Here is a 27,447-nt window from a genome sequence, read left to right on the forward strand (position 1 = left end):
TAAAGCAATTGGTGCCTTCATTCTGAAAACATCCAGGCAGGTGACTGGAGCCAAGGATATTTTACAGTATACTGAAGAGTCTAATAGCTTTTCAATTCTGGATTAAAAGAGAGAAAAAAGAACAGACAGTAGCCAAAGAGGGGTCCAAGATGAAGGGAAGCTTGTTTTCCTTGTTTTGTTTAATTTTGTTAAGGATAGGAAAGACTTAAACCTGTTTACAGGTTGATGTGAATGAACAAATAGAAAAGAGAGAATGACCCCAACCATGTTATTACTGTATACCAGAAAATCACTCCCATTTAGTGGTGAGGTTTGTTTATTTATTTGTTCATTTAATAAATGTTTACTGTATGTCTACTATATGCATGGCACTGAGCTTGGCACTAGTTCTGACTTTGCATGTTAATTACGTAAGCTTATGATGACATGCATGAGTGAATTTAGTTTTCCAAGACCGGAGACACATAAGTGATTCAAAGTGAGCCTAGGTAGGTGCACACTGCAATTCACAAGATATCACTGTGATCTTCTAAATGACAGCTTTGTTTGTTTGTTTGTTTGTTTTCTTGAGATGGAGTCTCGCTCTGTCGCCCAGGCTGCAGTGCAGTGACGCGATTTCGGCTCACTGCAAGCTCCGCCTCCCGGGTTCACGCCATTCTCCTGCCTCAGCCTCCCGAGTAGCTGGGACTACAGGCGCCCACCACCACGCCTGACTGATTTTTTTGTATTTTTTTTAGTAGAGACGGGGTTTCACCGTGTTAGCCAGGATGGGACAGCTTTTCAAATACAGAAAGGTTGCATTTCTATGTATATATTTCAGTTATTGGCTGTTGTGGCATACTTTGGAAATTCTCTTCTTTCCAATTCAGTTCGTGTTAGGGTTCAAAGCCAAGGTTTTTAGATTACAAACTGAAATTATGATTTACTTCAGTGAAGACTTTGTGCAATGGAACACCAAGTCCCCTGCTGCCAAACAAAAAACAACTATGAATTAAGTTATTAACTTGTTATTTTTGCCTAAGGAGCTGAAAGAAATATGTGGATTTCAGGTGTCTAATTTCAAATCTAATTGAAACCTTTTTGTAGCCTCTCAGGGAATAAAATTTGTGGAGTATTGGAAAACTTTCAGTCCCCTTAAAATTGCTCATGTGACTTATTCTAATAGAGGCACTGTTGATGGAGAGATTGTTTTCATTCATAGTACCACATAGGCAAATTAAAGAAAATGAAACTAATGCTTAAATCAATAATGGCAGCATTTAGCTGTAGGCTACCATACAAAGTAATATGGTAAATAAACTGTCTTTATAGGAGAAAATTTTTAGAGTACCATTATGAATTGGACAAACAGGAGAGCTCCTATTAAAATACCACACAAGTTTCTTCTATGACCTCTTCTACAGTTTTCAGGGGGAGGGGGTGGGTATCACAATTTTTTATCCTCCTAATAACAACTCTATTTGTTCTGTAGAGTAGCTTCAAACTTCCAAAGTTCATCAAAATGGAGTAACTAAGGCAAGATAATTCTATACACATAATTCTATACATAATTATGCATGTGGTAAAATTAGGGAAAAAATCTGAACCAAAAAAATGTTAAATGTTTGAAGTGATGGATATGCTAATTACCCTGATTTGATCATACACATATATATGTACTAAAATATCACACTATACCCCATAAATATATACAATTATTATATGTTAATTTAAAAATAAAAAAACTAAATTAGGTAAAACATTGAGTTGGTCCCATTCATATCAGAAAGTTGATGGATTCTTAATAGGCGATTAAGAGAAAGTTAGGAAGGACATCCAGAATATATTTTCAGCTTTTCAGATTGAAATCACAGAAAGAAACTATCATCTCTAATCCCAAAATGGCCTTTCAGTAAGCCCTTCAGGACCCTTTTGCTATAAACTAATGATTATATCCTTTTACTAGCTCTGGGTGCTTTAAAATAAGATGAATGTTATCAAACCAAAGCAGAGTTGGTACAGTACAGGTTGAGTATCTCTTATCCAAAATGCTTGGGATGAAGTATTTTGGGTTTCAGATTTTAGAATATTTGCAGAACATATGCCAGTTGAGCATCCCTAATCCCAAACTCTGAAATCCAAAATGCTCCAATGAGCATTGCCTTTGAGCATCAGGTCAGCACTCAAAAAGTTTCAAATTTTGGAGCATTTCGGATTTTCCCATTTGGAATGTTCAACCTATACTGTGATTCTAGATGGTTGTGCAAAGTTACTCTAAAAAATAGGAATTAGAAATAAAAATTCCCAACCAAGATATTACTTCAGATATTCAAAAAACAGCAAAAGTTATTCATTTGTGGCTTGTATCATTTTGATTCCAACATTTTTAAATGTCCACATTTCTGGTAAGAAATTTATATTCCTCTTAAACACACCATCATATATGGGGTCTCAACTTGAATTATACTGCTATTTGACAGATTCTGTTTTCATTCATAGTACCACATAGGCAAATTAAAGAAAATAGAAGTAATGCTTAATCATTCAGTTTTTTTAACCCATTAACTAAAATCACTTTGTAACAATTTCTATAATGGTACTAGATTATATATATTCTCTAATTGTACTGAAATAAAATTGTATTTCTATAAAAGTACTAGGTGCCATGTCTACTGGCTGGTCCAATAACTTGTATGGCCACAAGTGAAGTCAACAGCATGAACAAATCTTAAAAAAAAAAAACTTATTCCTTCTAGAAATAGCCTTATAATTTTAGCTTTTTACAACTCAGAGAGAGCAATCTATAATTCAAAAAGCATATTGAAAAGTGACTGTCCCTAACAGTTTAGCCAGTAATCAATTTGGGAGTTTATTATAAGCCTGCATGCATCCTGGATATACTTTCATGATGTCAGTGAACAAAAGTACTTATTAGAAAGTGGTAATTTAAAAGTGAAATGTGTGGATTATTTCTGACTGAATCGCTAATTCTATAACAGAATATCTTCTAGTAACAAGACTAGTACCTCCTGATTAAATAATCCAAAAAGACCCTAAGGATTTTATTAGAAAGCAATAATAAAGAGCCCTTAACAACTTCTTGGGCCTGATCCTGCTTTGTGTTCCAGTAAGGAGGGTGAGAAAGGTCACTACCAGCGCTAGCAACAGCCTCTATTGATGCAAGTTTATTAAGCATATGTAGAAGAGCTGCAAAATGATAGCAAAAGATGACTTTCAAGTTGCACATTTGTGAAAGATATGCCATAGATTCCATTTTCATAGCTAGGTGACATTTCTCGGCCTCCCCTGTGGCTAGTAGGAACATGTGACTAAGTGGTCACCAATGGAATGTGAGCAGAAGAAATTAAGGACCTTGAGTCCTAAGCCTTGGGGAAACATGCTGTCCCCATGCTCCTCTATTCTGCCCTCCAGGTATGATGATGACCTGACCCGGAATACGCAGGTGAGGATGATGTCCTAAAATATAATGGACATCCAGAAAGAAGGAACCTGGGTCCCTAATGACCCCCCAAAAAGGAGCCACCTGCTCATTTTAAGGGCTCTATATAGGCTGTTAAATAAGAGAAATAAAGATCTATCTCTTTTCAGCCATTGAATTATTATTGGGATTCTCTGTTACAGAAGCCTGGCCTTACCTTAACTCATTCAAAAGTTTATAGAACCTTATCCATAATAATAAAAACGGCCTGTTCAGACTAAAAAGGGCAAGAAAACTGTCCATCCTTTCTATGTGTAGTCCTTGGGTAGCACAGATCTGTAGCACGGCATACATTGTAAAACAAAAATGGTTTCCACGTAAAAACATAATTGTGCTATGTGTTTAAAAAGAAATGTATGCATTTGAGATAGATGGCTGTGAGAAGGACCAATTAAGCAACTTGAATTTTATATTTTCCCAAATCTTAGACAAATACAAAAGTATACAGCATTTCTTTGAAGGGATGAATTACAAAATCAAGGCAGTGTAGAGAATGACTGAATTCCCTGTAGAGTACCTCTTCCGTCTGCTTGTCCATTCTTTTTACAGCGGGCTTTGGCTTCACCTCACAGGTAGGAGGCTGGGCTACAGAAGGGATACAGGGAGGAATGCTGGTGCTTGCAGCCTGCTCCACTTCTCCTGGAAGAAGCAGCAAATCTGTTGGATACAAAATATTTCAGTTGAGCCCTTCGCCAAGTTCACAATTTACCTAAATCATTTAAATGCCCAGAAGTCAAAGAAAATGAAGCAAATATGCTCATGTAAAGTAGGTCCATTTCACAATGCCTGTTCCCCTTTGGGAACTGGACTCAAGGGTTTGCCCTTTCCTCATAATAGAAGCCATTAGTGCATTTACTTTTATTTTATCGTTGCAAACTTAAGAGTCCCCCAAAAATGTCTGGAGGAGTACTGTTTTTGGAGTAACCTGACTGTCCCTTTTACTCTCAACTCAATTTCTACTTTTATAGGAAAATAAGGTGGTAAGATGTTACTTTTGCTTCATTTTCCCATATTTTCTTGAAGGGATAAAGAGAAAGAAAATGGAGTGCTGATTTCATCCTGTAACAATATGGCAATATTTCAAAAATATATATTAAAAAACAGTAATGCCAGAAGGAAAGTACTTTAACTTTCAGCAGAAAAATGAAATACTCTGTCATATTCATAATGCATGGTCTAATTTTCAACACTTGCAAAGAACAACAGCAATGTGTTTCCTGCTTGTTAAGCACAATCTCAAGAATTCAATAACCAATCTTGGAGTTCTGATTGACCTATTATAAGCAGATATGTCTCCTGATTTTTGCATGTGTGACAGTACATGCATGCATCACAGACAACTGATGATCTTCCACAGCTTTCTTCAAGGAGGACAAAAAAACAAATAGAAGCACAACAGGTTTCCTCCTCAGCCTGTTTTCATAGGAAGAGAAGGGCTTGCTAGAACTAGCCAATAACTTGGAGGCGACTCTGGATGATGCTGCCCACTTCTCAAGGATGATCCTAATTAAGGCACTAATTAAGTTCTCAATGGAAGTGATTAATTAGTAACAGGCATGACTTGACTGCTGCAAATGGCAGCATGCATAGGGAGATAATTGAGCAGGTATTGCTGTTCAAAAACTGAAACTTATTTGAAATGAATCCCTCAACACTATAGATATCCCCTTCACACACAAAAAAATATAATTACAAAATTCTTATGACTCCAGCAACAGAGAAAACAGACAGCCTGGAAATAGAATTGTGGAGGGGAAATGACAAAGAAGGTAATTCTGCTATGGCTAATTATTGAAATTTTAGACTATGATTTCATTAATTAGCAGAAATAAAAACAATAATAATAGCCAACACTTACATACTCATCATTTTGTATGCTTTAGCTCTGCTAATACTCCCAAAGCTCTATTATTTCCTGTTCTACAAGCAATGAGCTCTAAACACTGACAGTAGCCTCACTCAAGATCCCACAGCTAAAAAGGGCAGAGCTGGGCAGTCTATCTACAGAGCCCATGCTCTTATCCTACAATGCCACATTACGAACTTCTTTTAAACAAGCATTTTCATTACATATTTTATTTTACTGGATCAAATTAAACACTCAAACTCAGAACCAAGAAATGTCATTACTATAACACATTAGCATGGTTAGGCAACATTAAGTACATTTCCCAAACATTTCATACCCAGAGAAACAACATTTTAAAATTCAATGAGGTTGGTGGGAAGACTGGTTTTCTAATGTACCTATTTATGAGTTCAAAGCCAAATCCTCACTGAGCATCCTCGTGTAATAGCCCAGGACTGGTACAAATCTGGTGAGGGACCCACTAACAAGGAAAGCAACAAGAGAAAGGCTTGGGCCTCTCAACATGAAAACCATTATCTACCTGACCACTGGCTGACAGAGCAAACATCAGTTCAAATGTGAAATCAAAATCAAGTCTGCTTTCAGGGCTATTTAAAATCATTGTTCTGGCTGACAGTATTGTGCAGCGAGGAGGCTAACTCTGCAGTTTCTTTACTGAAACTTCACTTCTCTAACCTATTTGCCAAGAAAGTAGGATTTTCAACAAAAATGGTTTCTTTCATAATAATTCTACTGCCATGGGAACAATTCTTTCAAAATGACAAGACTCAGTATTCTCCATGTCTTAAATTCTTGTCATTTGTTTCTTCAGAGTCAAAGCGAAATGCACCAATGCATATCTATTAGTGCCTAACATAGCACCTCATACACAGCGAATTCTCAACAAATACTTGGAGATAGAAAATGAATTGTGTACACCTCAACTTTTAAACTGAACAGCAAGTATCAAGAGTCTGCCTGCCAATAAGATGTTGTGGATGATGTAAAATGAGTATAGCCCTTACCCTCAAAAACTAAACATTACAGGAAGAAGACTTTCATATATAAAATCAATCAAAGAATAATCAAGAAAAAATAGAATGGCTCTAACTCTAAAGATGACAGATTTATAAAAGGGCAAAAACAATATGAATGAGAAGAGCCTGGCAAGGCATATGTTATAAAGAAAACTACTGCAATCATTTAGCCATTTTACAATTGTGGGTGGGTTATATATATACTCACATTCTCTCAGGAGAAAAAAATACTGTATTCACTCATGGTAGGAAATGAAATTTCTGAAGTTCTCTGTATAACCTTCTAAAACAGAAATGCTTTAAGAGACTTAATCTGATCATATTCGTTGTTTCGAAAACAACCAAAGGCTTTGTTTTCACCTTAATGAAATGCCACCATCTTGGCATTGTAGAGTCAGGGACACTTTCAAAAATGAATCTTGAGGTTGGACGGCAAGACTGGTTGAAGTATTTTAATCTCTTCTTTCTCAACCATATGTTTAGAAATTCTACTATTTAAAAAGTAGCTATTCATGCCATTTGTCTCTGTATTTTGTCAATGATCAGAAAGTCAAAGACTATAGCCATGTAATCTAATACAGTGTTACAAAGTGAGCAATCTACTTGACATCTGAAATTTTATATACAATAATATTTAATCTGCCTGGCATATTTATAAAATTAACCAGTGTGTTCATTTGTTACCACATAAAACGGCCAAAATTTCCTGAAAGTTTGGGCATCCTAATACAAAAAGGATATAGATAAAAAATACTTTAGCCATCCAGGCCACTTCTAAATAGAGCTTCCAGCTATGATAGTCTCGTTCAGTAGTTCTTATTCTTAAAAATGATTGAAGATCCCAAAGAGCTTTTGTTTATATGGGTTATGTCTATCAACACTCACCATATTAGAAATTAAAACTGACAAGTGTTCTAATATTTGTATATTAGAATCATTACAAATAATCAAGTTATATATTAAAATAAGTATTTTTATTAAAAGTCTATTTTCTAGAAACAGAAAATATTGAGAAGAGAAGCATTATTTTATATTTTTTCAAATCTGTTATAATATCTGGCTGAACAGAAGAAAGTTGGATTCCCTATTTGTTTCTGCATTCAATTTTTGAAATATGCTGTTTTTTAGTTGAAGTAAAGAAAATCCAGACTCACACAGATAGGCAGTTGGAAAGGGGAGGAGTATTTTAATAGTCTTTTTATATAGTTGTGGATATTTTTCTTTGATACTACACCACCATCTGAAAAATGATAAAGTTTTTCAAAAGTTATTTTCAATGAGCATTCTGAAAACATGTCAGTGAACTTTTTGTACTGCTACATTAAAATCCATTGGTCTATCTTGCACACTGAATGGATCTTTCTCCTATGTATAATTTTGTAAACATTATTAATTGGTCATTTGGAAAATACTGGTTCACTGTGTTATGTAGATCTTCCAAATTTTGACATATTTCATTATACAGTATAAAAATCACATTAGTTAATATCACCAATTTTGCCAGAGAAGCCTTTAAATATTGAGAAGCTGTCAATCTCACAGTACTAGATACAAGTTCTCTAAAAATCTAATTTTCACTTGATGCATTGCCAATTTTATCATTGGCAACGAATACCATTAGTTATTAGCCTTGAAGAGACAGGCTCACTTTATTCATTTTTGAGAAATATAGTTTGTCAGTCATTCTTTCAAGTAAAAATGGTGATTCATGAAAGAGAAAAATAAACTAGTTCAGCACACCACTCAATCACCCAAGTGTTTTTCCACAACCACTGTATTTCAGTATGTAACAGAAGTGCCGTATGAACACTTACTATTTTGGCACAAAAATCATTAAAAAGAGGTATACTTAAGAATCAAGATTTAATAAAATTAATAATTTTTACATCAAGAAATTTTCAATGAAAACTGGCATTTGTTTTTTATTATAAATTTATGACAGTGAAGATGACAACTGCTAGTATAACTTGGTGCCACAAACTTGATTCAGACTAAGGTGCCAGCATCTTCACCCATCATTGCTTTTCCAACTTCAATGCAAACATCAACACATGACCTGCCAACCTCAGGGTTTCTGAGGGATTCCCAGACCACACCCTCAGGAGTCCGCTGGTCTAGCTAATGTCAGTCCAACCCTCCCACTATCAACAACTAGAAAAGCTAGATAAATTACAAAAATCAACTATTTAAAGGCATTGGAGAAGGATGAGGAACCAAGATTTCAGCCACAGTTCTTAAATATGTGTTGAATAAGAGTCCCTAGTCATTCGGGGGTAGCCTAAAGCTGCTTAAAGTTGCAAATTAAGAAATACCTCTTTTTTAAAAAAAAAAAAAGAAAAAGAAAGAGGTAACCAATGTCATCACTTGTATGCACTTGCTCATTAATGGCAATTAATCCCTTTAATGGACTAAAAATGACTGGACGTTGCTATGGTTAGGATATGGTTTGTTTGGCCTTAGCAAGTCTCATGTTGAAATTTGATCCCCAATGTTGGAGGGTAGGGACTGGAGGGAGGTGCTTGGTTTGAGAGTAGATCCCTCAGGAATGGCTTGGTGCCATTCTCTCCTGAGTGAGTGAGTTTTCGCTGAGTTCTCACTCTTAGTTCCCGAGAGAACTGACTGTTGAAAAGAGCCTGGCACCTCTTTCCCTCTCTCTCAGTTCTCCTCTCGTCATGCAGTTTCTGCACATGTGACTACCCTTTGGCTTCCCCAGAAGCACATGCTGGCTCCATGCTTCTTGCACAGCCTGAAGAACCACGAGCCAAATAAATCTCTTTTCTTTACCCAGCAACATAAATGGACTAAGGCAGAAGTACAGTACTGGAGAACCTGAAAATAAAAATCAAACAAGGCTGCCAACCTTTGGGCAGGAATCAGTGCCCATTCTCAAGCAATACAATCAGTCACAGCATAAGTACACCCACTGGCCAAGAGATGTGTGTAAGACAGCATGAATCTCAGAAGTAGATTAAAAAAAAAAAAAGTCTCTTGAGCTACTTGGGCTGGGCCCACTGAAGAAGCATAAAAATAAAGATGAACAGAAAATCTTCCTATTCTAATGGTCTCAGCACAATAACTAATAACTGATCCAAACAATAATCGTGCTGGGTAAAAGTTTGGGCCAGTTTGTCTGAGGCCTGACAGTCACCAGGTTAACTACCTTATCTCAAATTCAAAAAAGGAAGAATAGGTTAACTTGATATCAAATAAACACAGTGCACAAAACTCTGTGGCAGACGCTAACCTCAGAAAACTGCTTAATACCATTGCTTAACAGAACTGGCTCCACTGAAAAACCGTCTCCAATCTTTCCACCTGGGCTGCCAAATGATAAAACAAATATCAGAAAAGAATCATGCTCCTAAATCTTGGAGAATATTTATGAGAGTGAATGGGGTGAACAAATAAAGTCAGTGGTAGAAAAACAATATGCAAACCACTTCCTTGTTGCCCCAGGCAAATCTGTTGCTTAAACAATAACAACAGAATCTAATCAGTAAACCTCCCAGCTGCCAAAATTATACAAGCAACTTGACTATTTAAAATGTCACATTTCCCATCTGATATAAATATTTGCCTTCTGCTCACATTCCTGAAGTGTAATACAAATTAGGCCCAAAATAAAATTCACCTTGGCACAAACTATTTAATTTCTTTTTCCTTTAAATGACCCAGATTGTGCATTATGAAAATTGTAAAGCCCTGGTGGCCTTTTCAGTAATTAGAATAAATTGCTGAAGCCTAGTTTGATTTTCAGCATAGGCTTCGCACATCATTCTATGTGTGGGAAGGTCTTGACTAGTTCATTCAAGTCTTGGTTCAGCCTCAGTAATCTTTTATACACAAATATAAGAAGGCTTGTTATCTGATTTCTGGAAAAATCCTACTAGTAAGTTGTTTTTATCAATATTTTAAAATAAATCTGTTAATTGAAAAATGTAACTTGAAAAAAATATTTAAAGAAAGCAATGTGAAAATACTGGAGAAGGTAAAAAGGCTAACTTAAAAGATTGACGGGCTGGGCACAGGGGCTCACGCCTGTAATCCTAGCACTCGGGGAGGCTGAGGTAGGTGGATTGCCTGAGACCGGCCTGGGCAACACAGTGAAATCTTGTCCCTACTAAAATACAAAAAAATTAGCCGGGTGTGGCAGCATGCACCTGTAATCCCAGCTACTTGGGAGGCTGAGGCAGGAGAATTGCTTCAACCTGAGAGGCAGAGGCTGCAGTGAGCTGAGATCCTGCCATTGCACTCCAGCCTGGGTGACAGAGTGAGACTCCATCTCAAAAAACAAAGATTGACATAAGAAAAATCAGATCTGTTGGCTATGTTGGTTTATGTCAATATACAGACTTCTCATATTGGCAAGAAGTGAAAAATTTAAACCATTCACAAAAGCACCCAAAACATGTACTTTTGTGCCCTCTTATGAAATTTATTTTATATTGCATATGTATTACATGCAGACTAGAACCATTTGTCTCTACGTGCTATCCTCAAATTAATTATATTAACATATATTTTACATATAATATAGATTACATATGTTTTATATGTTTATATATGTTAACATATAATATATTAACACATTATATAATTATTATATTTTATTATTATGTATTATTATATTATTATATATAATACAGGAATTCAGGAACTGAACTCAACTCTGCACCAAGCAGACCTAATAGACATCTACAGAACTCTCCACCTCAAATCAACAGAATATACATTCTTCTCAGCACCACATTGCACTTATTCCAAAACTGACCACATAGTTGGAAGTAAAGCACTCCTCAGCAAATGTAAAAGAACGGAAATTAAAACAAACTATCTCTCAGACCACAGTGCAATCAAACTAGAACTCAGGACTAAGAAACTCAATCAAAACCGCTCAACTACATGGAAACTGAACAACCTGCTCCTGAATGACTACTGGGTACATAACGAAATGAAAGCAGAAATAAAGATGTTCTTTGAAACCAATGAGAACAAAGATACAACATACCAGAATCTCTGGGACACACTGAAAGCAGTGTGTAGAGGGAAATTTATAGCACTAAATGCCCACAAGAGAAAGCAGGAAAGATCTAAAATTGACAACCTGACATCACAATTAAAAGAACTAGAGAAGCAAGAGCAAACACATTCAAAAGCTAGCAGAAAGCAAGAAATAACTAAGATCAGAGCAGAACTGAAGGAGAGAGAGACACAAAAAACCCTCCAAAAAACCAATGAATCCAGGAGCTGGTTTTTGGAAAAGATCAACAAAATTGATAGACCGCTAGCAAGACTAATAAAGAAGAAAAGAGAGAAGAATCAAACAGATGCAATAAAAAATGAAAAAGGGGATATCATCACTGACCCCACAGAAATACAAACTACCATCAGAGAATGCTATAAACACCTCTATGCAAATAAATTAGAAAACCTAGAAAATGGATAATTTCCTGGACACTTACACTCTCCCAAGACTAAACCAGGAAGAAGTTGAATCCCTGAATAGACCAATAGCAGGCTCTGAAATTGAGGCAATAATTAATAGCCTACCAACCAAAAAAAGTCCAGGACCAGACAGATTCACAGCCGAATTCTACCAGAGGAACAAGGAGGAGTTGGTACCATTCCTTCTCAAACTATTCCAATCAATAGAAAAAGGGAATCCTCCCTAACTCATTTTACGAGGCCAACATCATCCTCATACCAAAGCCTGGCAGAGATACAACAAAAAAAGAGAATTTTAGACCAATATCCCTGATGAACATCGATGCAAAAATCCTCAATAAAATACTGGCAAACCGAATCCAGCAGCACATCAAAAAGCTTATCCACCATGATCAAGTGGGCTTCATCCCTGGGATGCAAGGCTGGTTCAACATATGCAAATCAATAAACGTAATCCAGCATATAAACAGAACCAAAGACAAAAACCACAAGATTATCTCAATAGATGCAGAAAAGGCCTTTGACAAAATTCAACAGCACTTCATGCTAAAAACTCTCAATAAATTCGGTATTGATGGGATGTATCTCAAAATAATAAGATCTGTTTATGACAAACCCACAGCCAATATCATACTGAATAGGCAAAAACTGGAAGCACACCCATTGACAACTGGCACAAGACAGGGATGCCCTCTCTCACCACTCCTATTCAACATAGTGTTGGAAGTTCTGGCCAGGGCAATCAGGCAGGAGAAAGAAATAAAGGGTATTCAATCAGGAAATGAGGACGTCAAATTGTCCCTGTTTTGCGGATGACATGATTGTATATTCAGAAAATCCCATCGTCTCAGCCCAAAATCTCCTTAAGCTGATAAGCAACTTCAGCAAAGTCTCAGGATACAAAATTAATGTGCAAAAATCACAAGCATTCTTATGCACCAATAACAGACAAACAGAGAGCCAAATCATGAGTGAACTCCCATTCACAATTGTTTCAGAGAGAATAAAATACCTAGGAATCCAGCTAACAAGGGATGTGAAGGACCTCTTCAAGGAGAACTACAAACCACTGCTCAGTGAAATAAAAGAGAACACAAACAAATGGAAGAAGAATCCGTGCTCATGGATGGGAAGAATCAGTATCGTGAAAATGGCCTTACTGCCCAAGGTAATTTATAGATTCAATGCCATCCCCATTAAGCTACCAATGACTTTCTTCACAGAATTGGAAAAAACTACTTTAAAGTTCATATAGAACGAAAAAGAGCCCACATTGCCAGGACAATCCTAAGCCAGAAGAACAAAGCTGGAGGCATCACGTTACCTGACTTCAAACTATACTACAAGGCTACAGTAACCAAAGCAGCATGGTACTGGTACCAAAACAGAGATATAGACCAATAGAACAGAACAGAGCTTTCAGAAATAGTGCCACACATCTACAAACTTCTGATGTTTGACAAACCTGACAAAAACAAGAAATGGGGAAAGGATTCCCTATTTAATAAATGGTGCTGGGAAAACTGGCTAGCCATATGTAGAAAGCTGAAACTGGATCCCTTCCTTACACTTTATACAAAAATTAATTCAAGATGGATTAGACTTAAATGTTAGACCTAAAACCATAAAAACCCTAGAAGAAAACCTACACAATACCATTCAGGACATAGGCATGGGCAAGGACTTCATGACTAAAACACCAAAAGCAATGGCAACAAAAGCCAAAATAGACAAATGAGGTCTAATTAAACTAAAGAGCTTCTGCACAGCAAAAGAAACTACCATCAGAGTGCACAGTCAACCCATAGAGTGGGAGAAAATTTTTACAATTTATCCATCTGACAAAGGGCTAATATCCAGAAACTACAAAGAACTTAAACAAATTTACAAGAAAAAAACAAACAACCCTATCAAAAAGTGGGTGAAGGATATGAACAGACAATTCTCAAAGGAAGACATTTATGCAGCCAACTGACACATGTGGTGATTCCTCAGGGATCTAGAACTACAAATACCGTTTGACCCAGCCATCCCATTACTGAGTATATACCCAAAGGATTATAAATCATGCTGCTATAAAGACACATGCACACGTATGTTTACTGCGGCACTATTCACAATAGCAAAGACTTGGAACCAACCCAAATGTCCATCAATGATAGACTGGATTAAGAAAATGTGGCACATATACACCATGGAATACTATGCAGCCATAAAAAAGGATGAGTTCATGTTCTTTGTAGGGACGTGGATGAAGCCAGAAACCATCATTCTGAGCAAACTATCACAAGGACAGAAAACCAAACACCACATGTTCTCACTCATAGGTGAGAATTGAACAATGAGATCACTTGGACACAGGAAGGGGAACATCACACACAGGGTCCTATTGTGGAGAGAGGGGAGGGAGGAGGGATAGCATTAGGAGATATACCTAATGTAAATGATGAGTTAATGGGTGCAGCACACCAACATGGCACATGTATACATATGTAACAAACCTGCACGTTGTGCACATGTACCCTAGGACTTAAAGAATAATAATAAATAATAATATTATTTATTATTATGCATTATTATATATTAGTATATATTATTATATGCAACATATTAATATATCAAAATTAATATTAATATATTGATATTGATGTTGATTAATATTAATAGTGTATTAATATCAATATTAATTATTAATATAATATCAACATTGTGTTATATTATATATTATAATATTAATTAATATTATTATATTATAATAATATTAATATTATTATATTAATTACATATACACTAGTATATATAGTATATAGATATACCAGTATATATAATTATATTAATTAATATTATTATATTATAATATAAAATGTTAATTATATTAATAATATAGAATATTAACTGGCAATCTGGGGTGTTGGTTAAAATGCAGATCACCAGATGCCATCAAAGACCTTCTGAATTAGATTCTCTATTGGGAGGGAGATCCAGAAATCTGCATTTTTAACAAGGTTCCCTCTCCCAAATCACCCAAAACAGTGTGCTTCCTCTACAAGTGTAGCTTCCTGACAAGTCCTTAGCTCTCCCTTCTAATCCAACTGGAGTCCCTATGCTGCTCTTATAGAAATTCAGAGCCACTCAGCGTATTAAAGTTAGAGAACCTCTCCCTAGAGGATGTGATCCCTCTAGACCTCTGATTTCACTTAAACCAAGTAAGTAATTAAAGAATCTGCAACATCTACTGGTTAATAGTGTGCTTGAGAAGCAATCCCTTCATGGAGTAGTGTGATGTTTGAAAACAATAAAAATATTCATTGCTTCCGGTTACCAAAGCCTCTCAAATTCAAGCAGCTGAAGAAGCTAGAGTAGAGGTTTATACAACCAACGTATAGATAGTCACCATCCCGAAACCAACTTTACCCAGTCACTTTAACTTCTGTCTGATTATAAATAAGCCATCCTTCCAACACTAATGACCATAAATCATGTTTATGACTACCTAAAGACAGTAAACAATAGTGAAACATCGACAACCAAACCTCCATGGAAACTGGTCCTTCCATAAAATTAGGCATTGACTTTGATATATTCTTGCATATTAAATCAGGAATGAGTGTTTTCAAAAAAAAAAAAAAAACCTCTTGATTTTGAACATATTTCAAACGTCCTTTGAGAAACAAAGAATATCTATGCCTATCCAGAAATGTTAACTAGAAAGAAAAAAGTTTTCCTCTAAATAAACATCAACAGACTAGCATGAAGTCTTTTTCAATCCAGCCCATGTGGAAAAATGCCTCAGAAGAAACATTTACAATATATCTTTAGTATTAAGAGTTTAATTTACATAATAAATATTTTTAAAAGCAAAAAAATGGATTTTCTTTTATTTTCTTTCAACTAGCTCACTGAAGCATGTGTAGATTTTCTGTCTAGGCTTTGCATGTTATTCTACATGTGGGACGGTCTTGACATTAGTTCACTCAAGTCCACTGAAACTTGGTTCAACCTCAGTAACCTTTAATACCAGGCAAGACAGCCTTATTTTTGTGACCAATTCTGATATTTTTATGATTTTTATGATCAATAGGTATTTCATGCGTCCCTCAAAAATAATCTCAGTTTACAAGACTGTACTTCTAAGAAATAAAGAGTTGACTTACAATGGCTCCACTTGAGACAATTACCTAAGAATCAATCCTGTGATGAATTGTTAGTGGGAGGGCACACCTTTATTTCATTTAAGACCAAAGGTTTCACAATCTTCAAAAAGCTTTGACCTTTCAGCTGAAATTTTTGTTACTGAAAAAAATAGCTCACAACTTTAGTTTTTCCTATCTTAGGAGAGGTGGAGGTAAGAATTGCCAAAAACAGGAAAGCTGTCTAAAGCCTTATTTGTAGTTTCTAGAAAGAGGTCAGGTAGTATAGAAAGGAAATAGAAAGCATACCCTCACTCATTTGGGGTTTAATCTCTTCATCCATGTCCAAATCTTCTAAATCTAGGAAATTGTTTACCTAGAAAAAAAAGAGTTAACATCATTTTTAAGCAGAATAGACCTAAAGAAAAACTGCAATGAAAAGTCAATGAATTCACTTCCACAACACCTAACTGAGCAGCTGAATCCACTTTTCTCATTAACTCTTGAGTCCCAGCTCAAGGCTTTTGTGTTCACTGTGCTTTCCCAAGAGACATCTGAAAGAAGTAGTAAATTTGAAAGCTGACCTGGATTTTGGCAGGCCAAAATGGCACCATAGTCAGACCTCTGCATTGAAAGGGAAAAAAGTAGTCTGAGACTTTTTAAAAAGGGACTTTGTTCCAGATTCTATCCCAGAATATATACCACCACCATGACAATCAAAAACAGTGTTTCTGGGTTTTGTTTTCATTTTATTGCTTTTGCCTCTCAAGCAAATGGTGGTGGTGGCTCTGGCTACTGTCATAAAAGCAGGCTTTCTTACAGCACTCTGAAGAGCCAGAGAGAAGAAACTAAAGAAAACAGGAGAGAAAAGTTCATGCAAAACAAAATCACAAGAGAGGTGAGCAGGGCAAAAACTCAAGTGTTTTCTCTTTCGAGCAAATAAAACTGAAAATTACTTCAAAGGTAAAAAGCAGGGCAAATGACCTTTACAGACACAAGAGCAGCATTTCAATGAAAAACTATTCCACATGGAATACTGCTTTCCACTGCAAGCTGACAATGAGACATTTTAGATTAACAAAATGGTAAGATTTAGACAGGAACTAATTCATCTCAAGTGAATATATCAAAGAGTGTAAATAAGAAAATGATCTCACCACTGGCACGAATGAGACCGAGTAAAGGAATAAGGTGGCAATGCCTTTTATGCTCATGACCTAAACATGTGCATAACAAAATACCATAAAATTACAAATTTACATTTCATAATTGTAATTCAAAAGACAGGCTGGGTCCTTCTTCCCTCAGCTCTACCTGTGAGACCATAGCTATTACATAGGAATTTTAAATGGTACTTCTATTGCTTTTAAGTACATACCTGCAGTTATTATCTAGCATCCAAGAGAAGGCAAAAATTTATCTTCCATATAATGGTTTCACTACTAAATTTTGAAATTCTCTCATATTATATTGTTATTTACTTAGTGGTGTGTGCTAAGGGTGCTATACCAAAGCACCCCTTTCATTTATTAAGCTCTAAGGAAAAAAGATCCAGAACCCAGCTGACCAAGAATAGTTTAAGATATTCAAACACCAATGAATAAAAATAAAACAAAAAAAAAACTTGCAAGGACAAAATCTGCTGAATTCTCCAACTTTGTATAAGGGACAGTAAATGAGTCCTGTGTTTTTAGTTTGTTTGTTATGTTTTTGGTTTTTGCCAAGAAAATTGAATCATGCCTTATCTTCACCTTTTCTGCCCAATTCGGATCACCTTGAAAAGAACTGCCAACTTTTTGGCCTTCATCCATCACTATCTGAAAAAATACTTTTTGTCCTTCATCTGTCACATATTGATGGAAAAATGAAACAACCGAAAATAAATAAGCTGATCTTGTAGCCCTTCAGATGACAAAACTCCCCTTCCTATTTTTGTTAATTAGCTAAGCATAACAGACCAAATTCAGTAAGCCATAGCAGAGGTCAGGGAATAGGTTTCAGGAGCTCTGATTCTACTTCTGTCCTATAGACTCATCCACAGTGTAACCTACAATAGACTACTTAACCTCAGTCTTCTCATGAGTAAAACAGGAATACTTCCCACTCCTATCCCATCCCAATGAACCTCTGATGAACAAATCAGAGAATGCTAACACAACATTTTCAAGTTATTAGAAAACAATGTCATTCAACCATTTTTTTTCTCACATGCTGGTTAAAGACTCTCTATATAATATAATCCCAATGGTCAGTCATTGCCAGCAAAGAGTGAAAAAAGTTCATATCCCACAATTATCTCTCTGGAAGCAAGTTCTGGAAATAAAGAATTATAGGCATCTGCTGTATAAAAACATATTTCTAGCACAGAGATTTTTGTTCCCTTGTAAAAAAAAAAAAAAAAGAACACAATATACAATTCTGTCTACAATATTGCAAGGAAGCCATGACGAAGCAGATATTAGAAACTTAAATGGCTTAAAAAGCAGAACAGTTTCCACTATAATTCCTTGATAATTAAAAACTATAGCTGAGGAGAATGTGAAGAGTCTATAAAGTCTTCAAGATTAGAAAAAGAGTATCTAACATTTATTGACCAAATCTTAGAGAAAAACAAAATAACCGATTCCACCTTGAGTTTGAAAGAGATGAATCTAGGAGAGGTGAAAGAAAGCCCCATTTTACACAGGTAATTATAGAAAGGAACTCCTTTGTCTCAACTAGAAGAAGATAAGCTAAAAGAAATAATTTCAATAATTTATAGATGGCAGATCATTAAGAACTTTTTAATAAAACTTGGGGATAACCGATTATCATCATAAACAATAGCTGTCAAAATCATGAAATACATGTAATGATGACCTTCAATAAAGTGCCCCAATGGTACTCCTTCTAGAATTAGGAGTTACAGATCTAACAACTATCTAGTGTTTAGTAGGGTCTCTCTCTTTTTTTTTTTTTTTTTTTTTTTTTTGATTCATGAAGAATTCTTTTCTTCTCAGATTGTTTCTATAAATGTACTATGTTGGCATTACCTGTTCTTCCAAACACTGTGATGAAGTACGAAGAAAGATGGTTTTATTTCTAAGATGGCAGTTATTTGCTTCATTTTTATGAGTAACTTTTGCTGAGGTAAAAATGTTTTCTGAAGAATCAGTTCCAAACACTCCCCTTTCGGACACAAGATCCTCTGAAATAAGAAGTTATGCACTATTAGAAAACATCCACAACACCCAGTCTGGTTTATTTTGTGTATATTGAGAAAGTTCCTTGCAACAAAAAAGAATACTTTTCAAAGAATTCTACAAACTGAACCCTTAAGGCATTAAGCACTCTGAACTGTTAAAACTGATTTCTAAAATTGGATAGAAAGATAACATTATGTCACTCAACATATATTTACTGAGTGCCTATTACATATCCAGCACTGTTCTTGGGCGATGTTAAAAAGTTAGTAAAATACAGTATTTGCAAGACTCTTAGACATGACCTATCCCATCTATTTCTAAATTTGAGGGATTTTTTCTTTATATGAAAGCAATTTATGGATGATTTTAGAAACCTTGTGAGGGAAAAAAGTAAAATATGAAAATCACTCATAATCCTACAAGCCAGAAAGACCATAACAAAGTTTTTTCAGTGGCTATCTAAAATTTTTTATGTATCCATGCACTTCGAAAAATCCAAATTCAATCATACTGTACACAACTCAACTTGCCAGCAGTATCTCTTTTCAGGTTATTGAATATTCCATGTAATTTTAGTAGTTATCAAGAACTCCTTTATATAAAATGTAAGATAGTTTATTTAACCAATTCCTTATTCTTGACTGTTTAAAATTATAAACATGAATATATTTGTACTAAATCCATGTACATTCATGATTATCTACTTAGGCTGAGGAGAGCATCTAAGAGTAATCCTAAATTAAGAGACTAAGACAATTATATCATGATGCTATTAAAAGAAATGTGGGGGAAAATGAAATAATTTTGGTAAAAGATAATGAATCTAGCTTTGGCCATGTGGCATTTGAAGTGCCAGTTGAAACTGTAGTGGAAATGACCGAACAGCAGCTGCAAATGTAGGTTAAAATCTGGGAGAGATTTCACAGGAGGTAAATATCTGGTCATCAATTACACTGAGGTAATAGTTTAAGCCATAACATTATTTTTAATATTAATAGTAATATTAAAATTAATAATCAAGGTTAACATTCATTGAGTGTCTGGCACTCACCCTATTCTAATAAAAGGTGAAACAGTTTCCGTTTTCCCTGCTCAAAAGCATCTCATGAATCATTTCATTTAATCCTCAGAATACCACTAAAAGTAGACACTGTTACTATCCTCACTTCACAGATTAGAGAACTAAGGCCTGCAGAGAAAGAGTAACTCACTCAAGGCTATACAGATGGTTAAGCAGCAGAGTGGGGATCTGAACACTGCCTTCTGACTCTAGAACCTATCCTTCTAACCACTGTGCCTTGCTACCTGCGTTAGTGCAGCAAATGAAAAGAAAAGGTCTTTAGAGAATAGAAGAAAAAAGAAGCAGAAAGGGCAGGGGGTGGCGGGGAGCCAGAAAGGAGACAAAGAAAAATGGCTTACAATAGTCAAAGAAGAACTAAGGGTGCAGGGTACATTCCAAAACTGAAACTTGCTTCTTCTGACAATAGCAAGTACAGGAACCTACGTCAATGATCACTAAAAGAGTGATAAAGGAATTCAAAAGAAGTCAAGTGGCAGAAATCAAGCCATTGTTGGACTGGGCAATCGTACTCCATCCCCTTCCTAGCCTCTACTATAAAAATGTTCCAGAGACCCAGCAATTGTTTTATCTGTGAGTTCCTTAGGAACATCCCTAACTGAAGGGGTTACAGATAGCCTAACCCAGCACAATGCCCATGTTTGTTTCCCTTGACCTGTCAGTGCATGGCATCAAAATCAGTGAGATTCATGTTGTTGTAATGATCACAGCCTGGTACAAATCCAATTAACATCATTTGTTTGCTTCTGAATACCCTATCATTGGTAGAATTAAGACTTGTGAGGATATGTTTAGGACATAACACAGATACACTGATAGGAAGCAGAGATAAGGTGACCTAATCTATAATACATAATTAATAAGTCAGAGAGGGAAAACACAAATATGAAATGCATCACACTCTCTTTAAAAAGGTCATATCCATAAATAACACCAGCTCAGGCCAGCTCTCTACTACTGCCTACTGCACCAGCACCAGTGACTTCGAACTAGTTACTAGCGGGAGAGGTGGCCCCTGCCTTTTGCCTCAACAAATCCTTGGAAATTCTGGTGTGAAGCACCCAACCTTGGCTTCTGTGGGTGGAGGGCTGGGGGGTGCTGAGCAAAGTGTGGGGAGGGTTGCTAAGAATATGCTGGAGTAACCAGCCCTATACAAGATGAGATAAATGAGGAAGAAATGGTCTTAGGCCTTAGTCTCCCTGACTTCTTCCACTTTTACAGCCACAGAGATGTCCTGAATCAGTCCTAGGGCAAAAAGCATTGGTAGCAGAGTAAAGCAAGATAGGCACAGAGACACTTGGAAATAGGAGTTAACTGAGGGATGAAAGGGTTCCTCAAACTTCATCGATGTTGAAAGGAAAGCAGACTTCCTGTGGCTACTGCCATGCCTTAGTGCCCTATTCTAATAAAAGGTGAAACAGTTTTCATTTTCCCTGCTCATCCTTTAAGTCAAGTATAACCTAAATCTAGTAATTACTAAGAAAATACTATGTACCCAGCACAACACTATTGTAATAATCTATTGACTTAAATACTTGAAAAGCACAGCAATGTCTGAAAATCAAAGATGTTCTACAAGGACGAGTTCTATTTGTTCTCACAATCACTCAGTGTACTCTCTACTATTTCCAGTAAAACACCCAGGTTATGTGACAGGTAACCAGATGAAACTCCTCTGAAATAAAGAACAAAATATAATGAAGTCTCGGCTTCTGATCCTGATGTTGGACTATTGTTGGGATCTCAGATCTCACAAAAGTTCTTTCACTCTTTTAAAAATTCTCCTTTTATAAACACAAAGTTTTCATTTTTAAAAGACTGGATGATGTAGAAAAGAACTTGTTCGCTCTCTGACAAAAGCTACAGTTTACGGCTCCTTTCTAAACTTCAAAATTGGTTTCACAAGAACATATGCTATATCCCTCCTAAGACCCAGAAGTGCTCCTTCTAAAGGTTTTTGTCGTTGTTTTTAAAATCCAGCAAATAATAAATATCTTGGCACAATAAGAAAGGAAAAAAAAGTTATTTTTCAATATGATAATGTCAAATTGCAGATGCTGGCACAGCCCAGAATCCGAAGTGGCTGAAAGCCTGATTAGAGAGCCAGATGCCGCTTCCTATAGCCATCCTGGTGCAATCCAAAAGTGCCACCCAAGTGTTCGACTCATCTTCTTCTGTTTCTGTTTTTCATCAGGGTCCTCTTCCACCCTTTCATCTTATCCCTAATGTTTCTTGCTTTGAAATAAATGTCAGACATAATACGGTTTAGAAATCTAACAGCAATATTTCAGAGAACAAGTAGGTTATTGAGACCTGAAAAAGCGTTTCTTTGGGCATTTCTGAGTCAAAACTTCAATACAGATGAGACAAAAGTTTTTTTTCTAAAGGTTTTTCGAGGTTTCATTATTCTGAAGCAATGGAATTTCAATTTCCTTTTGATACCAAACAGAGAAGCTTCCAACAGATCTCCCTTACAAGGCCCCCCCTACACCTATAGGGTCTAATTTCAGACCAAAGAAAAAGGTTACACACCTTGAAAAGGTTGAAACTTTTGATGTCTTGATAAATTAAACACTAACCTCATATTGATTATATATCTTCCAGATAAAAGCCATTTTTTTAAACAACTCAATTTCGAAAGAAACTTTTTTAAAAATTCAAATTAATCTGTAAAAAAGCCAGACTAGTGCCCATGCAATGAGGAGCATTATCACACTTGCAGGAGAATTTTCACAGATCAGCACAACCAACATTAGAATTCACAACCAAATCTGCCAGCAAGCTCGGAGTGTCTGTTCTTCCACACTCTGGTCAATAGCAATATAAATCAAGAGCATGTTCTCAGTTGAGAGGAGATATTGAATATATTGCTAGAAGGAAAGAAAAATTCATGAGGGGACAATTCTGTGCAACACTAGGCAATTGCAAAAAGCCTTCTGCAAAGAGAATAGGGGATAAGCAATCATGCTGATAACAAGGTTGGGTACTCTGAAAGTCAGGGCGTGATTTTTGCATTATACTCCTTGCCTAGAGCAATGTTTCTCTGGACAATAATATTTGCTCTTGATTTGTCCAGCCAAGCTACTTCACTCCACTGCTTCTTGATCTCATGCTCCTTGGTATCTGGCCTCCCCTGGAGTGACAGTCGTTAGAACTAAATAAGCAATTTAAAAACCAATCAATCATAAATCAGAATAAATCCAAAGAAGCTAAATTCGGCTGACAAATGCTTTGTCTAAATTCCCTTTGCAGTGCTCTGAATTCCAACTGTTTTATGTTCCTCATTTGAAAGGGCACGGGGAGGAGAGGATTACCTCAGTCTGGCCAGTCAGGAATAACTGTGCTTTCCCCGAGGCTGGATGATAATTGACTCATTATTCACAGTCATAGCCATCAACCTGCCAAGGCACAAATGCACAACCCTGGCCTAGAAAAATGTGTGTGAAAAGCCCCAGATGAGAGACACAATAGCAGTAAGTTGAAATTTTTGAAATGTCCAGTGTTAGGCACTTACAGAGAGAAAAATATGAAGAGAGTGTAATGTTTCTGAAAGCTTATTTTCAGACAGAAAAAAATTCTGTGTGGTGGCTGAGTTACGGAGCTCATTCAATCCAAAAGTTATATTCTGGTCATCAACTATGTGCAAGGTGACAAAGATGGTTAACACTCAGTCCTTGTTGTCCTTACAGAGTTTACAAACTAGGAAGGTAAGCCATATATGCAAACCACCAAAATAGAAGGCACCGATGGCAGATGATATAAGGGAGGTACAAAGACAAAGAATGGTAAAATCATAATTGGTTTGGGAGAATCACAAAAGGCTTCACATAGGACTAAGGCATCTGAGCTGGGCTTTGAAAGACAGCTAAAATTTCAACAGGTGAGCACTATGAAGAGGTCATTTTACACAGGGAAAATTCCCTAAGCAAGGCCCTCAATGTGGGAACGCACAAGGCCTGAGGAAGAATCGCCAATTATTCCAGGAAGATTTGGGGACACATGGATGGGGTATATTTGGAGGGCCTGACAAAAACTGTGCTTGACCCACATCCTGGGGAGTCACAATTAGAGCTGTACTCAAAGAAGACAAACGGACAGAATGGATCAAAGTGGTTCAGGTACTAGAGACAAGAAAGTGGAGCTACCATAGTAACCCAGGTGAGAAGGGGAGCTTCAGCTATGGTGGCAGTGGTGGGAACAGAAGAGATTTAGAAAAAAAAAAAAAAAAGAGTTCGCAAGTGAGTTCTCTTTCGTTTTTAGAACAAAAATGAAGGCACTATCTCCAACTGATTATGTGTCCTCTCTCCAGATATCACAGAATCATCACGTTATCTTTCCACTGCAATCTGTACTATACTTTTACATATAATTTGGCATGCCCTTGATAACTTTTTTTTTAAACAATCTCTGTGATGGTGGGTGCAAATAACAGCATGACGGCAACCTGTCAAGTAGATAACAGTTTGGTGCTAAGAGGCCACACATACCCATCCCATAAAATGAGCTTACCTTCCCAACTGACTTAGTCAAGACCACAAAAGAGGTGGCCCACACTGGGAACAGATGCAGCATATTTGAGCATAGCCTCCCACAGCTCCAGAATTCCTAACAGAGCAACAGCTGCTGGTGACAATGTCAGCACAAGGGAGAATCTGTTACATCCAAGTTTGTTTCTTTTTGCACCACAACCCTTTTCTATGCTAAACTTACAAGTCTATGCATAATTGATTTATTTTCTTAATAGGTAATATTTACAAACAAGTAGGATCCTCCTACTTCTTGAGCTAAACCCAGAATCACAAGGACACATGCTTATCTGGTGAAGAACCCAGGAAGGATCTAAGTATCCACGAACAATACCCCCACTTCCCCACAGCTTTACTGGGTATAATTTACACACCACAAAACTCGCTCATTTTAAGTGTACAATTCAATGATTTTTAGGAAGTATACAAAGTTGTACCACCATCACCACGATTCCATTTTTAGGTCATTCCATCACCCCAAAAAGGTGCCTGGAGCCCATTTGCAGTCACTCCCCATTCCTACTCTCAACCACAGGCAACCACTAATCTACTCTGTGTTGCTATGTATTTGTCTCTTCTAGACATTCTGTATCAATGGAATCTTATGATATGCGGTCTTTTGTGCCTGGCTTCTTTCCCTTAGCGTAACATTACTGAAGTTGGTCTGTTGGAGTGTATTAGTACTTCCCTTATTGTCAAATAGTCCATTGTATAAATAGTACCAAGTCTTATTTTTCCACTCACTAGTTGATGAAAATTTGGAGTGTTTCCACATTTTATACCCCCTTAATGATGATACTGAGTTTGACCTAAGGACTGTCATCACTAATCCAATTCCATGCTGTCCCATATGACAAAATAAAACCACAGGGTAACTATGCAGTTTAACTTCCCTCCACACCCAATGGAAGAAATGCTGATGCTCATTGAGGCTATAATTCTTTAATCACCTTATCTCCACCGTACCATCAGAGTCATAGGATCAGGCCACTCTCTATCACATGGCCTGTTTTCTTCAAATTTATATGAAATAATCTGAAATTACCTTCCTAAATTGTTCATTGCCTGTTCCCACTAAAATGTATCCCTAAGAGGAGCAGGGATCTCACCATCAGGAACTTACTCACAGTTTCTGTAAAGTAAAATATTCATTCTCCACTCTAAAGGATGGGTAAGAATTAAGACTGAAACATAGATTGATATTCAGCCCTTCAACCAGGAAGTTTTACACTGAGAGTTCACCATGTGCTTAACACTCTGCTAGGCTGGAAGAGGAGTTAAGAAAATGATATGACACGGCCTCTGCCTATAAGAAACATATCATCTAGTCCCTTAAAATTTTTACTCATTCAAAGACACAACATTTTACATATCTTTCAGCTCACATTTCCATGTTTAAGAATGTATCCAAAGGAAATGATTAAGTACGTGGGTGAAGATTTCACTGCAAAGCCAAAAATGTCTGATTTATTCCCTTGAACATTTTTATTTAATTGAGGACATATGTTTTTGCAGATCTTTGAACCAGCATTTCCATGGGTGAAAATGTATCTGAAGGCCATAAATAAGAAGGGTACAAAAATGCTGGTACCAAAATCAATCAATAAATAAAGGCCAGAACCCTTGCAAGGACCTACAAACCTATCCATGCCCCATCTTTCCCTACCTCCATGCCCTCTAACCTCAGCTTCCACTCCTTTCACCTTTGCTCATGCAACTCCAGTCGCACTGGCCTCCTTGCTGGTCCTCAGCTGGGAAGGTGCTGCTATGACCTGGCCTCTGCACTCGCTGTTCCCTGGGCCTCAAATATCTGCAGACTCACCTCATTCCAGCTTTATTCAAATTTTACCTTCCCAGATCATCCTATATAAAACTGCAACCCTACATCCTCCTGCCAGCACTCATGATTCCCTATACCATGCTCTGGTTGTTTTCCCCCTTTCTAGAATACAAATTTCAGTTTCCCCCTTCTAGAATACAATTTCTCTGAAGGCAATGATCTTTGTGTCTTTTGTTCACTTCTGTAAGTAACATTTAGCACATAGTAGATATTCAACAAACATTTACCAAATGAATGAGGGTGTGCAATGCAGCATCATTTGTAATAGACAAAAATTAGAAATAATTCAAATCTCCAACAAAAAGAGAATGGCTAAACAAATATCCATGCAACTGAATACCAGGAAGTCATCAAAACACTGGTAAATAATATTTATTGCTATGAGGTGTTCATAATATAATGTTACATTAAAAAGCAAGTTGCTTCTTATCTGTAGAGTGGTGAGGGGAAAAAAGCAAGATACAAAAACTATGTGTAGTACAAGCCCACTTTTATAAAATAATTATAATAAATTTGCTGAATATATAAATGAATGAAAATATTAGGTTGAGCCCTTACAATAATTCAGGTACTATAAATATAAATAAATAAATATATTTATGTGCATTTTATATATTTTTATTTAATCCTAATAACAATGAGGTAAAAGTTATTATATCTATTTTACATATGATAAAACTGAAGCTCAGAAATGTTAAGTAAGTTTCCCAAGACCATCTAGTTAGAAAGTAAGAGTTTAGATTCAAATCTTGGTTGTCTCCAACTTCCATGTTCTTAACTAATAACTGAATACATATATACATATTAATAAATAGAAAAATTCAAAAAGGATGCATACAACCATGGTTTATCTATAGGACAATAGACTATGGCTTTATT

General features: G+C 36.3%; 2 protein-coding genes across 34 annotated transcripts in view; one reads left to right on the plus strand and one right to left on the minus strand.

Moving 5' to 3' along the window:
* Positions 1–27,447, plus strand: part of COMMD9 (COMM domain containing 9) — a 1,186,740-nt gene that overhangs the window by 818,339 nt on the left and 340,954 nt on the right. The window contains exon 1 of one of the 27 annotated variants that reach the window (XM_050759464.1): positions 21,295–21,298. The exons of the other annotated variants lie outside the window; for them this stretch is intronic. The gene's annotated coding sequence lies outside the window, so the exon portion shown is untranslated. Of the gene's footprint in view, positions 1–21,294; positions 21,299–27,447 lie in introns of those variants that run through there. 27 annotated transcript variants of the gene reach the window in all.
* Positions 1–27,447, minus strand: part of IFTAP (intraflagellar transport associated protein) — a 59,608-nt gene that overhangs the window by 5,216 nt on the left and 26,945 nt on the right. For all 7 annotated transcript variants that reach the window (XM_050759450.1, XM_050759451.1, XM_050759452.1 and 4 more), the window contains 3 exons: positions 18,972–19,126; positions 16,249–16,315; positions 3,996–4,135 (listed from right to left, as the gene is read on the minus strand). In XM_050759450.1, the coding sequence (XP_050615407.1) occupies positions 3,996–4,135; positions 16,249–16,315; positions 18,972–19,126 (362 nt within the window). The remainder of the gene's footprint in view (positions 1–3,995; positions 4,136–16,248; positions 16,316–18,971; positions 19,127–27,447) is intronic.

Source organism: Macaca thibetana, chromosome 14, assembly GCF_024542745.1.
Source record: "Macaca thibetana thibetana isolate TM-01 chromosome 14, ASM2454274v1, whole genome shotgun sequence".
NCBI classification, from domain to species: domain Eukaryota; kingdom Metazoa; phylum Chordata; class Mammalia; order Primates; family Cercopithecidae; genus Macaca; species Macaca thibetana.